Source organism: Ambystoma mexicanum, chromosome 1p, assembly GCF_040938575.1.
Source record: "Ambystoma mexicanum isolate Mex_15411 chromosome 1p, UKY_AmexF1_1, whole genome shotgun sequence".
Taxonomy (NCBI): Eukaryota; Metazoa; Chordata; class Amphibia; order Caudata; family Ambystomatidae; genus Ambystoma; species Ambystoma mexicanum.
The window spans coordinates 28,352,702-28,366,476 of NC_090921.1; the positions used below are offsets into that span (position 1 = coordinate 28,352,702).

The 13,775-nt window shown below is 48.2% G+C and overlaps 1 protein-coding gene across 4 annotated transcripts in view; it reads left to right on the forward strand.

Annotated features, from left to right (window-relative positions):
• Positions 1-13,775, forward strand: part of LOC138564919 (zinc finger protein 713-like) — a 122,683-nt gene that overhangs the window by 39,769 nt on the left and 69,139 nt on the right. For 2 of the 4 annotated variants that reach the window (XM_069642941.1, XM_069642942.1), the window contains exon 4: positions 6,256-6,369. The exons of the other annotated variants lie outside the window; for them this stretch is intronic. In XM_069642941.1, coding sequence (XP_069499042.1) covers positions 6,256-6,369 — 114 coding nt within the window. The remainder of the gene's footprint in view (positions 1-6,255; positions 6,370-13,775) is intronic. 4 annotated transcript variants of the gene reach the window in all.

Below are 13,775 nucleotides of genomic sequence, written 5' to 3' on the forward strand. Positions count from 1 at the left end.
TGATGTTTGTCAAAGGCCTGTCATTTTAAATAGCTGTTTGTGTTTGTGTGTGTGGCCTTTTCTGTTTAAGATGTATTTTAGGATTACTAGGTAACCATGGGCAATGTTTATTTTGGACTTGGGGGTGCGGGGTGCACAGGGCCATTTCTTGGACATTTTTTCTTTCTTCGTTTTTAACTGGACATGGGAATGTGATTTGGGGCATTGTATTGGAGAAATGTTTTTCCTTTTCAGGGGTGACGTGGGCGCGGGATGCGCAGGATTGCTTTTTGGGACTTTCATGGACATGTGGTTACAGGGATGCACGGGATCTGCATTAGCCCTTTTTTGTTTTTGCTTCAACTACTTGGACTTGAGGGTGCGGGGTGAACACTGGGACTTCTGTTTTGGGATTTCAGTTTTCTGGTTTTGGGCAAAGCATATTACATGTGGCTGCAGGTCTTTGCGTTTTGTGTATTGTTCCTAGGGGATTTTTTCCTTGGTGAATTTTTGGTATTTCTTGTAATGGGCGGGTGGGTTCTGAGTGTGGCAGTGTTTTGCAGTGAGGTGCTGCCGGGGTTCAGAACGGCTGGGTGGGTTCTGGGTGCTCTGTTCTTTGCCTTCTTACTGGGAGTCGCATTCTAGGGTTTGCTTTGTGTGTTGGAGTTATGGTTTTATTGTTTTTGTTTCGGAATGCAGTGAGATGCTGCGTTTACTGGCATCAGAGGGCGTTTTGCCTGTCAGTAGTTGGTTCGGGGTAACGGATGCAGTGGGGTGCTGTGCCGTTTACCTGTTTTGCAGTGAGGTGCTTCATTTACTGGCATCAGAGGGCATTTTGCCTGTCAGTAGTTGGTTTGGGGTAACGGTTGCAGTGGGGTGCTGTGCCATTTATCTGTTTTTCAGCGAGGTGCTGCAGGGGTTGCTCAATAGTTTTGTTGCCTCTTATGTCATACATGGGGTCTTTGGCACCAACATGTTGTCCTATTTGCTGCGCTGTAGGATTTGGTCCGTTTTGTTTTGTGTGTTCCATGGTGCACAGTTGGTTTTTATTTTGATGCCCTTTAGGTTTACTGGGGTTCCTTCTGGATGCATTTGTGGGTCCTCCCATTTGCTCCTTACATATGGTTGGTTCTTTCATTGGGTACTGTGAGAGAGCTTATCCTTGTCATTGTCGTTTGATCTGGAATGAGTGTGTTGTGTGTGTGGCAGGTCCTGGTGTTGGATTTGAGGTCGGGAGGTAGGGGAAGGAAGGGAGGTAAGGGGGGGGGTGGGTGGCGGTGGGGGGGGGGGGGGGTGTGTGTGTGTGTGTGTGTGTGTGTGTGTGTGTGTGTGTGTGTGTGTGTGTGTGTGTGTGTGTGTGTAATATTAACAGAGGGAGAGAGTGGTTTTGGTTTTGTTTCTTTAGGTCCTTCGTTGTTTATGCTCCTTGTGTTTTAGTTGTGTAACAGAATGAGTTGTGTAGTAGTCTTCCTCTGGAGGCACAAGTACTATGCATGGGGAATGTAGTGAGGTGCATTGGAATGTGGTGAGGGCATGGTGGAATGTTGTGTGTGGGTGACTGCTGGGGATTCTATGTGTGACAGTTACATCTTGGAGCTGGAACGGATGGATGTGCCAGTGTCTTACTGTCTGGATACCTACGTATGTCACTTACCTGATGTGCACATGCGGACCAATAAACTTAAGTAGCCTGGCTAACGAAGTTAAAACAAAGTACCAAAACCCTCCCTTGTCCCTATGCTAAAGAAAAATGAAAGTGTTCCAAAACATGCTCTGCAGGATATCTCTAAGAGGAAATATGTCCACCGTCTAGAAACCTGTCCTAGCTGACCTCTGGCCATACAACTATAAATGAGAAGAAGGAACCAACCTCAAACAGAAAGATACCAATATGGGGGTCTTCCACCTAATGATAGAAAGGTGGCTGGTTTCTGACCGACCCCCGCTGGAAGAGTCTCTGTAGTAGAAGGGGCTTCCCATTCCTTTAGGACGGGTCACCAGTAAATGTCTCTGGGCATCTCGCCCGGTACACTCTTCAAATGAAGTTTCAACAAATTGTCTTACAGTTTGAATCAACGCTGAAGTACTTCCTCTCTTTATCTGTAAGTGTTTCTAGGGCTCCTAGCTGCAGCACAGTTCACATGAAGTGAGTTCTATTTTTCTCCCTGGATATCCGGTGACTCTTTGCTCCTTTGCGGAACCCCTTTGTTTCCTACCCCACTGGGGGTCTCCGGTTTCAAACCCTTTTTTGCTGTTGCAGTGCCTTCAGCCCACTCTGGGTTCCTATGGCTCTCACCCAACCCATGGGTCTTTTATTTCACACCTCTTCATAGGGTTGATTCTCTCTTGGCCCGCTCAAGCCCATTCTGGCTCTACCCCGCCCTGGGTTCTTAGTTTGCCTCTCTGCCCTCCTCCCAGCTTTCAAGAGCAGCCACATACTTCTCTCTGTGCAGTGATTTGCCGTCAGGCTCTCTGTTTAGCCAAAGTGGTTTCCTTCCTCTGGCTCCTTCCAGTGGTTCCATGTCTGTGGGGTTTTCAGCATCTCAGGTTTTTGCTGGGTTGCTGCTGAAGCATTGCACGTGTGAGAGAACTTCAGGGACCAGGCTTCTCTGGTCCAGCTTTCAGCCAGGGAGCCGAGTATTCGGTGGTTTCCCCCGCAATTCCTCTCTCCGCAACAGCTGTGTGGAATTTTCCCCCTCACACACCTCCCCATAGGAGGTCTCTTGGTGTGTCTCATACCGGGAGCACCCTCACACTCTGCATGTAGGCACCCGGCCTTTTCTCTCCATTCCTTCCGGCACCGTTGGGTCGCTTATTTTCCATGAAGTGAGGGGGTGGCATTTCTTACCATTCTCCGCCCTGCGCATACGATAGTGCCTGAAAGCAGTCCAAAACGATGCCAGCTATCTGAACAACAAGAGGTACATCATTACAGACACATAATTATGGGAAGCCTGGGATGAGGGATGATGATACATATCCCGGTTTAGAGATGGCCTATCTTCAAAGTGTGGGTCATCCCCAGTGAGATCCTGCTTGCCATGTCCATTAACCGGGAGTGGTGTCTAGTTGAGCGGGCTTACCTCCTGTAAGGAACTCATGGTGGCGACTGTAAAGACAGACACATGTGACCACAGTTCAAGGGTGTTTATTAAACTGTAAATGCAGGGTGGAAAAACACCTAACCTAAACCTAAATCTAAGATGAGAGCAAGCGTCGACCATCAAATTAAAAATAAGGCTGTCCTTGTGGCGTTGTGTAAAATAAAAAAAGGCCTATACTAGGAAACCTATTTCCAAACCTTACAACAAATACTAAAAGTGCTTGGGATGGTTTACAAGAAAAGAAAGAAATGTACACAAATAATATGACAGGCTGTGTTAGCCTGGGTCTTCCTTCCCCACGTTTTGAGCACAGGATAAGGTGGGATCTTGGAGCACAGCACACACTCACACTTCCCCAGCACGAGATGACAGTTCTGTTCCAGTTTATCAGGAGCCTTGATGGCCAAGTCTTATTTCACTTGAAAGTCTCTTGCCTTTTTAGGGCCTGATGTATTCAAACAACAAAAAAACAAATGTTTCTTCAACAAATGAAAGTCCGGTCTCTGCTTTTACTTAGGGTGAGGATTCTATACCCCTGGTTCCCCCTCTTTCGGGTGCTGACCCCTGTGGGCCTCAGTGGTTGCGCCACATGGTTCCGAGGGCTTGATAGATTTTCAAATATTCAAAAATAATACACAAGTTCTGTTCAGACCTCTTATCTACTTTCAGCCTCCGGGTTCACTTTGGCTTTTCTCGGGTGGTGGATTCACCCCTGGTTCCCCCTCTTCTGGGTGCTGACTCCTCTTTGCTGGTGTCTCCCTCCACCGGGTACACTATTGCTTTTCTCGGGTGATGGATTCACTCCTGGATCTCCCTCGTTCAGGCTCGGATCTCTTTCGGCTGTTGGTCTTTTTACAACGAACTTTGGCTGATAGCTTCACATCTGAATATCCCTCGTTCGGGTTCAGACCCTTCTCAAGTGTCAATGGGGGTCTTCTACCTAATGATAGGTATTACAACCCTGGTGGTCTGGAAAGTCGGGTGCCGGTAATTTGTAATTCCCCGTTCCCATAGATTCCGATAGGACTCTATGGGACTAGGGAACACAGAAGCACCAGCACCATTAATTGTGCCGGTGCTCCCGTGAAGGTCTGCGTACTGTGTTCGCTGTACCCGGCAGTGTCAGACCTTCCGGGCACAACGACTCCGCCAGGCAGACCCGTAGTGTGCTGGTCCGGAAACAGTGGTGCTAGAAGGCTTACAGCACCGTTGTTTCCAGACCAGCATGCTTGAAATGAGGCCCAATGTCTTTTTTTTAACAGTTCATAGTGGACATCCCTCGGCCGGGTTCTTGTTTGTCAGCACACTATTTCTTGGGACTTTAGACTTGTCCCCTTCTCGTCAGCATCCTTGGGTCGGGTTCACTCTTGCCAACTTCACCTTCACAAATGTTTGCAGGATTCACTTCCCTTACTTTCTCTATAGTTCTTAGGTCAAAGGCCTTCGACTGTACATGGATTTTGCTTGACCTCCTGTATGACCACTTTGACCTTACTTGGGGGCTCTCCTACGGCCTTCTGGTTTCTATTGTTTCACTCAGAAGGAGATCGACCAGAGTCTCTCAAGAAAGCACCCATGTGGTGCCGGTTCTCTCTACAGCTGGTCTCCCCTTAACACTTCTAAAGTTATTTGAACTTAGTTCAACTTGCCATTTTGCATCTTTCATTCACCACAGCCCGGCTCTTATCGGCTCTCCCCTCGACTCACCTGCTGTGATGAACCGCTTGGCATTCCTCGTAACTGGGGTCAAGGCCGGTAACACGGTAGCAGGAGTTTCCCTCTCTCCCGCTTATCAGCGTCGACACGCTCTGTGTACCGTTGACATCTGTTGCAGCACACTTGGGCTATTGCCCTCGGTCTTATGATTCCCTCTGTGGAGGTTTCGCTGGTCTGTGTCGAAAAGGGCAAGGTTTTGTCTCTCCTTGTCAGCCTCTCGATATTCGCCGCCTTTCTCCTCCTCTTGAACTGCCGAACCTGGATAGCTTTCTCGTTGTCCGGTCTGTCTTGCTCGTACTGTGCTCTCTTGCTCCACCTTTTATCCCTATGGGGAAGGGAAAGGGCCGTCAGGTGTGTGTGATTCTGATTAATTGACTGACTTTGCCTGACCCTTGTATTGGGACGTGTCAGGTTAACAGCTCTGGTGTTAGTCCTTTCTCTGATGTGTCGTGACAAAGTGTTTGCGTCGGAAAAGGGGGGGGGTAGTGCTTTTGAATGTCCTACCTGGTAGGATGGGGTAACGCTGCTTATATGGGATTACAACCCTCGTATTAGAGGGGATTTTGGTGATCTTGGAAGGGTGGGTTTTGGAGGGGTTTTGAAATGAGTAGAAGGGTTTATGAGGCAAACGGGAATGACCAGAAATATTAGTTTGAAATGAACAGGGGGAATTGTGGGATTGGTAGTGTTTTGTTTGAGCAGACAGGGAGTGCCGGAATAGTGACTAGAGGGGCGTGGAAAATAATTACCGGGAGTATGAGGGTAAGACACAGGAACACAGGTTATGGGAGAGATGGTTTCTGAATGTGACAGGGTTTGAGATTCTAGGGGACTGGTTAAATACAGAGGGGTCGGTGGATTTGGGTAAGAGAGATTCAATGGGAGAAAGGGGGCCAGATGTGGTGCAGCCCATAAAGGTCTCGGGGATCTCGCCCTCCTTGTCTTCTTAGGTAACATACAGCGTCTCCCTTTGGGCCTTCTCCTGAGCACAACACCGGGCTCCCCTGCCCAGGTAATCCTTCCCTGCTTGTCTGCCACCGGGGTTGGGATAAGAGAGGGTCAGCCCTTTCTTGGCCACCTGAAGGGATTCTTGAGGTTTGCTGGGGAGAATACCCTCAGGTTTCTCACACTCCCTAGTCCAAGTGTGGGTGCTCCACACTAGCGAGAGGGGCCAGAAGTCTCTGTATTCGTCACATATCCCAGTACTAATGTTGTTTATTTTGCTTCTGTACTGCGTGTAGCCTGTCCTCTGCATGAACTAACTCAAATGGCGAAGGTGGCACACCTATCAGGCTGTGCTGGTTTCACTTTACGATTTGTACCTCTGCTGGTTTAGTAGTAGTAGTAGTAGTGTGGGGCTGAGTAGGTGGGAAACAGTGGGAAATAGGAGAGAACACTGAAGGTGAACAGTGTCAAGTGTGAATGTACATCATGTATTTCTGCCTTCCCATAATAGGTAGCACAACACCCAAGCCTGCTGTCTTGCTCAGGACGGAGAGCGAGGAATATATACATCCGAACAATCCGCTGAAATCAGAAGGAAGAGAAGCAAATGATTGTCTTAGAGGAGGTGAGCAAGGGAATACCTGGGCTGTTTGGGTCCTAACACAATATCAACCCCTCTGTGCACACCCTGTCTAAGCTAGGCAGCATTCACGGGTATACACACAGGCGGCATCTTGTAACTGGCCCCGTCAAGGGGAGCACACCGCATGTAAACCGTCATCATTCACGACCAAATAACGCCGGCCACCCATAATTTAGATCCCCATTGGGGCTACAGGGTAATGCAAGAGCATGCAATATTCTAACACACGGCACACGGCATCAATCACCTAAACTACACACATTGGTCCATGATCTGTAGGCCCGCAATCATGCTTGTCACACCAAAGTCACGCACTGTGCACTCTTACACATTCTGAGTGCACCAGTCACACTATTCTGCACACCTTGCTTTTATTCTTTCTATAATGTATCCAATACAGATGGGCCACTCCAGTAATTATAATATAAGCCGACATATTTACTCTGCATAAAGCTCTACACTCTAAGCCACTCTCTACAGTCCCCAAGCTAATCCTGCACACCCTCCCCCTGCACTGAGCACCCGAACTAATGCTAATCCTGCACACCCTCCCCCCGCACTGAGCACACAAAGTAATGTGCTATACACAACCCTTCTACACATTCTCAACTGCAAACATGAACCACTCATTGCACACAATCAATATACTAAATCTCACTTTGCATAACCTTGGCCGTGCTCTACAACCTCCCAACCATGTTCTGCACACCTGCGTTGGGGCTCGCACTAAGTCATGCTCTCTGAGCATCTTTGCCCTTACTCTCTGAGCATATGCACCCATGCTTGCTGCACCTGTGCACTCTGCATGCTTACGTTCTCTGCAATCCCATGCTCCTAGTATGTCCACGCCCATGCTCTGGGCGTGCCCCTGGGCTGCTTGCTGGGAGCACTCCTTGGCTGCACTCTGGGCAAATGCTGCATTGCCCTCGACTGTTATCAGCCCTAATAAATGGGGACATTCAAAGGTCAACCGGGCAAAATGCAAAGTCACAGCAGGAAGCCTAATCTGCAACTAAGGGGCCTAGAGGTCATGGGTTAGTGTTATTCTCAAGCAATGGCAATGGAAAGAATACCACAACTCATTGAATTAATAATGAACACAATCCGAAATGTATGAATGTGTCAAACATCATAATTCACAATATGCGCCGCTGAAGAAATGATGTACGCCATCAAATATATAACACATCATGATCATTCACGATATCCCCTGCATGTGAAATGCTCCACGCCATCAAATATATCACACATGATGATCATTCACGATATCCCCCGCATGTGAAATGCTCCACGCCATCAAATATATCACACATGATGATCATTCACGATATCCCCCGCATGTGAAATGCTCCACGCCATCAAATATATCACACATCATGATCATTCACGATATCCCCCGCATGTGAAATGCTCCACGCCATCAAATATATCACACATCATGATCATTCACGATATCCACCGCAGGTGAAAGGCCCCACGTCGTCAAATAAATGACAAATCATGATCATTCACAATATCCCCCGCAGGTGAAATGCTCCACGCCATCAAATATATGACACATCATGATCATTCACAATATCCCCCGCAGGTGACATGCTCCACGCCAGGAAATAAATGACACATCATGATCATTCACAATATCCCCCGCAGGTGACATGCTCCACGCCAGGAAATAAATGACACATCATGATCATTCACAATATCCCCCGCAGGTGAAATGCTCCACGCCATCAAATATATGACACATCATGATCATTCACGATATCCCCCGCAGGTGAAATGCTCCACGCCATCAAATATATCACACATGATGATCATTCACGATATCCCCCGCAGGTGAAATGCTCCATGCCATCAAATATGACACATCATGATCATTCACAATACCCCCCTCAGTTGAAATGCTCCACGCCATCAAATATGACACATCATGATCATTCACAATATCCCCTGCCGGTGAAATGCTCCACGCCATCAAATATATCACACATCATGATCATTCACAATATCCCCTGCCGGTGAAATGCTCCACGCCATCAAATAAATGACAAATCATGATCATTCACAATATCCCCTGCCGGTGAAATGCTCCACACCATCAAATATGACACATCATGATCATTCACAATATCCCCCAGAGGTGTCAGAAAGATCCGTTATGTCCTCTTCCTCCTGAGAAGAGTCTGTTCCCCTTGCCTCCCCTTCCACCTCACCTCTGAGTTTCTGGCGTTGTGTCAGCTTCGGGTTGTCTTTGGTTCGAGTCTTCTCTTTTTTTTGTGAAGATAGGGGCGACCGTGGAAGGACGCCACAGTGACACCCTATGGGTGAGCTGTGGCTATCCTCCGCGGCCGCCGGACAGTGGGGAAAAAGCCTGTGGCACAAAAAAAACCCAGAATAGTTCTTCTCTGCTGAAGCGTGGTCTTCTTCTGTAGAATTCGGTAAACTCCAGGGGCAGCAGCAATGGAGGAGTGGCTGGTGGTAACAGAGTCCAGGAAGAGGACAATACATGCTCAATATAGAAGAGTAAGTACCAGGGTAAGCTGGGACTCGGGCACCAAGGAGAAGCAGGCAGTACCAGGACAGGCAGGGTTGCGTACCAGACGAGCAATAAACTAGACCAAGGATAAGGCAGAGCAAATCCACAGGACGGGCAGAGGTCGATACACTAGTAGACAAGGGCAGCAATGCGAGGCAGAGTAGGAAGAGGAAAGGCACAAGAGTAGAAAGAAACAAAGACAAGGCGGGAGGGAAGGTAGGAAGTCAAGCAGGGAACGGTACAGCCAAGGGAGGAGGAACGAAGGCAAGCTGCAGCGAGGGCAGGCAGCGGAAACGAAAAGGAAAAGAAATAGGAATCCGGGAATGGATAAATAGCCAAAAGGCTAAAGGAAAGATTCACGAAGAGTACGGGCAGCACAGGCGAACAGGGATACTGGTCGTTGCAACGCACCCGGCATCGGAAGTGGGAGGGATTAACTACCGGCGTCGGAACACGTTACACAAAAGGCTAGACCCGTACTCTGCGCTTCGCCGTACGTGATGGAACCAGCAATGGAGGGCGCAGGTTCCATCTAGTCCAAAGCCGCCAGGTTCCCCGAGGTGTGACAATAGGCGAAATGCTCCGCGCAAGCAAATATGACACATCATGATCATTCACAATACCCCCCTCAGGTGAAATGCTCCATGCCAGCAAATAAATGACACATCATGATCATTCACGATATCCCCCGCAGGTGAAATGCTCCATGCTATCAAATAAATGACACATCATGATCATTCACGATATCCCCCGCAGGTGAAATGCTCCACGCCATCCAATATAACACATCATGATCATTCACGATATCCCCCGCAGGTGAAATGCTCCATGCTATCAAATAAATGACACATCATGATCATTCACAATATCCCCCGCAGGTGAAATGCTCCACGCCATCCAATATAACACATCATGATCATTCACGATATCCCCCACAGGTGAAATGCTCTATGCCATCAAAAATATCACATATCATGATCATTCACAATATCCCCCGCAGGTGAAATGCTCCACGCCATCAAATATATGACACATCATGATCATTCACTCTATCCCCCGCAGGTGAAATGCTCCATGCCAGCAAATATGACATATCATGATCATTCACAATATCCACGCAGGTGAGATGCTCTGCGCCATCAAATATGACACATCATGATCATTCACAATATCCCCCGCAGGTGAAATGCTCCACACCATCCAATATGACACATCATGATCATTCACGATATCCCCCGCAGGTGAAATGCTCCATGCTATCAAATAAATGACACATCATGATCATTCACGATATCCCCCGCAGGTGAGATGCTCTGTGCCATCAAATATATGACACATCATGATCATTCACAATATCCCCCGCAGGTGAAATGCTCCACGCCATCCAATATGACACATCATGATCATTCACAATATCCCCCGCAGGTGAAATGCTCTATGCCATCAAAAATATCACACATCATGATCATTCACAGTATCCCCCGCAGGTGAAATGCTCCACGCCACCAAATAGCTCGACCCTCCCCGCAATGAGAGACAATAATGGACTCTCCCTGGATGGGAATAAGGCCAGGGCAAAGTGCGGGTGAGCTTAAATGGGAGTTTATCAATCAGAATAGGGCATGCAAAGAACTCTGCAAACTCCGAGAGCGCTCTGTCTGACAATAGCAAAGACAGACGTTTTTATTTACAAAAAGTGTCATAAGAACCTACATGCTATAGGGGGCACATGTACATGGGGATTGGGTGGTGTCGACTAACTATATGTGCAGCTGTGATGCGTCTCTCTGTGGTTGGTGGACACCGCCGGGTGCCAACGTGGGGTGGGCAGGTCAGCTGGGCTCATCCGGGAGGCGCTGTCCGGTCAGGCGTGGTCAGTGTCATTGATGGACGTCTTTCTTGGCTTTCTGCCCTAAGGGCCAGGCACACCCCATTCATTTAATGCTGCAATGTCAGTTGTCATGTAAATCCTACAATAGGTTATTCTACAGGTTAATATAACACAGGAGGAATGCGCATTAGGTGGGATACTTTGGCGATACATCAATACAGGGTTGGCGTTATCCTGTTGACTTTATAGGCCATGGAGTCAGGTCTCAGGGCACGGGGTGAGCTGTCCGAGCTTTGGGTCTCGTTAGAAGTCATGACGGATGCTTTTACACAATGTTGGTGCAATATTAGGTGTCTTCTTTTACAAGCGTCATTAATCTGGGGTGAACTGATGGATCGTGGGACCTATGAGGGGGCACCTCTGGCCTCTGGTTATGCCCGGATTTTGCTGCTGGGTTGTAAATAATTCAGGTGGCTGTTCGCGGCCATGTGAGTTGCGGGGGAATCATGAATGCCTGAAACAGCTCCAGCCGAATTGGGGGAGGTGAGGCGGTGTCGCTCGGGCCTTTGCTTTCTCTGGCAGGCTTCAATGGGAAGTGAGGAGAGGTGGCCTTGGACATGCCCACAATGATAGTCTTCTAGCAAGCTGCAAACTGTAAAACGAAGGGATTCGCATAATATAAAATGGCTAAGGAGTCACACATCTTTAGCATTTACAGCAGTACATATTAATTTCAGAATTTGTTAACTATATCTACAACTCCATTAGTCACTATAGGGTAAGTATTTGCAATGTTAGCAGTTTTAGCATCACACTGTAAACACGATACGTGAGGTAGCATTAGGGTTGGTGGAGCACGCAGGAGCTACAGACCAATACGGTTGACAGCAGTAATACTCATTAAACCTGTACATTTGCACTTGATGGCATTCTATGTATCTTATTTACATGAGCTCACAATGCTGTCGCACTTGTGTTCCTTTGCACTCTAGCAGCATCAGGGTAGTCATGACATACTTACTTAGTATCATTCACTTTACATTACCCCTAGAGAGGTACATAGTAGGAGGCCAGGGACCTTGAGTGTATTGTGTATAATGAGGGGGTTTGGGTGTTGTGACCATGAGGTCGCACAATGACACATTCTTCGGTTCGTACAGGGTTTGTAGATATTTGACACGGAGGTCGTGCACGAGGGATATCATTGTAATGCAATACATGTATATATGTATGTATGTATGAGCAGTTTCCTGGAGTGGGATTAGGGCTTTTGTTTCATCGAGGACGGTTTACAGCTATTTTCCAAGCCAGCCCCGCTGCCCGGGTCACGCTGAGGATAATGATGTGCTGCGGAAGATGAAAGATACAGTGTTTGCTCTAACACTAGCTCATGTCCGACTGGTCGTGGGAACGGGCTTTCAGCGGATCTGCCAGGGAGCGGGGGCAACAGGGTAGACGAGGACTCTCTAAAGGTGGGGGCCGTGCTGCAGCGCACAAGGAGTCATGTTTTAAGATGGCGTTCTGGTTTTGAAAATGGTTTCCTGGGTCTATCCTGATACAGTATGTTTAGTCGATGTGTCGGCCAGTGGTCCACCCACCACCTGAGCCCTGGTGGCAGGGGGTCCCTGATGAGTCATGGACATCACAAGGAGGGGACTGCAGGGGGCGGGGGGGTCTCTTTGACCTGTCCTCCCATACATTTCCCCCCTTTCGTTACTTAAGTAACGAATACCGTAACTCCCCCAACCGCTCACATTCTTTTTCATCAGCCACAGCCTCATCCCACGCCGGGGTGCCCTTTATTGGCATCCAAGCCCTGCCCACCCCCCTCAGGCTTTCCCCCTTCTAGCATATTCATCTGGGGTACAAGTTAGATATATACAATCCCTAGTTCCCTCCAAGTCTACCCACACCTCCTCATACCATTCCAGTTCCCGGGGCTCTCTAATTGTTGTGTGCCATAATCTATCTACTATATCCCCATTGCGGTATACCGGCACTATCTGGTATTTAGGCCCCGGCTCTTCACCTGTTTGCACTTGAGCTTCCTGCATAGCTTGCACTGTTGTGCCTCGAGCATTGCCCATTGTCACCATCATCAATGTACCATTTAGTACTGCGCCTGCACAGCATCGAAGGCCCATCTGGCACACACAAAAAATGAGAAGTAAAAACACTACTGTGGTCATTAGTAGTTTAACAGTCAATCCCAGCCATGATGGGACCCAGGAGGAGAGGTTATCGAACCAACGTGCTTGCTTCTGTCCCGCCTTCCGTTTTCATCCTTTCTCCTAGGTTGTGCACTGCTGCGATCACGTTGGACAATGTACCATTATCAGCGTCTTCAGAAAGTACGAAAGTGCAGCATGCACTTCCAATTTTTCGGCAAACACCTCCGTCCATTGCTTTTAATAGGTCCAGGACATACCTATTTTGCATTGTCATTAGCCGCAGGGCTCTCAATTCTACCTTGATCACGTTGAAACCTTCCTCTGTATCGTTTGCCAACTGGATCAGCTCCCAGCGTGTTATTTGGAGCCACTTAGCATTTGCCTGTGCCTGGATGCTTGCAATGAGTGATGAGAAAAAGGTCTCGGCAGGGCTAAACAATCGAAATCTGTCTGGGATCTGTGCCAATAGCTCTGAAGATGCCTTGGATATGTAGTTAGATGATCGTCTGTTTCGGGACAGCATTTCCTCCTTGTTGCCAGAGGACAAAACATACATCTGCGGTTCTTCTGTTGGTTGGGCCTTATTTTCATGGGGGGGCTTCTTGCCCCTTCCTGCCCCCGCTGATGTGGCTCTCTGGTATCACCATTAGTGCTGAATGTAGTGTGGCCAGTGAGCAACTGCCGCTCCATGATTGCGGGAGATGCAAGTGTGCCTGGCGGCCACACACCCAGTAGGTGTCCATGCCTGGGATGGTGAGAGTCCTGTTGCAATCTTTGTTTATCCCCATTGCTGTCTTTCCTTCCCCCTGGAAGCATAGTTCATGTTATTTCTTTCTGCAGTTTGAACGGT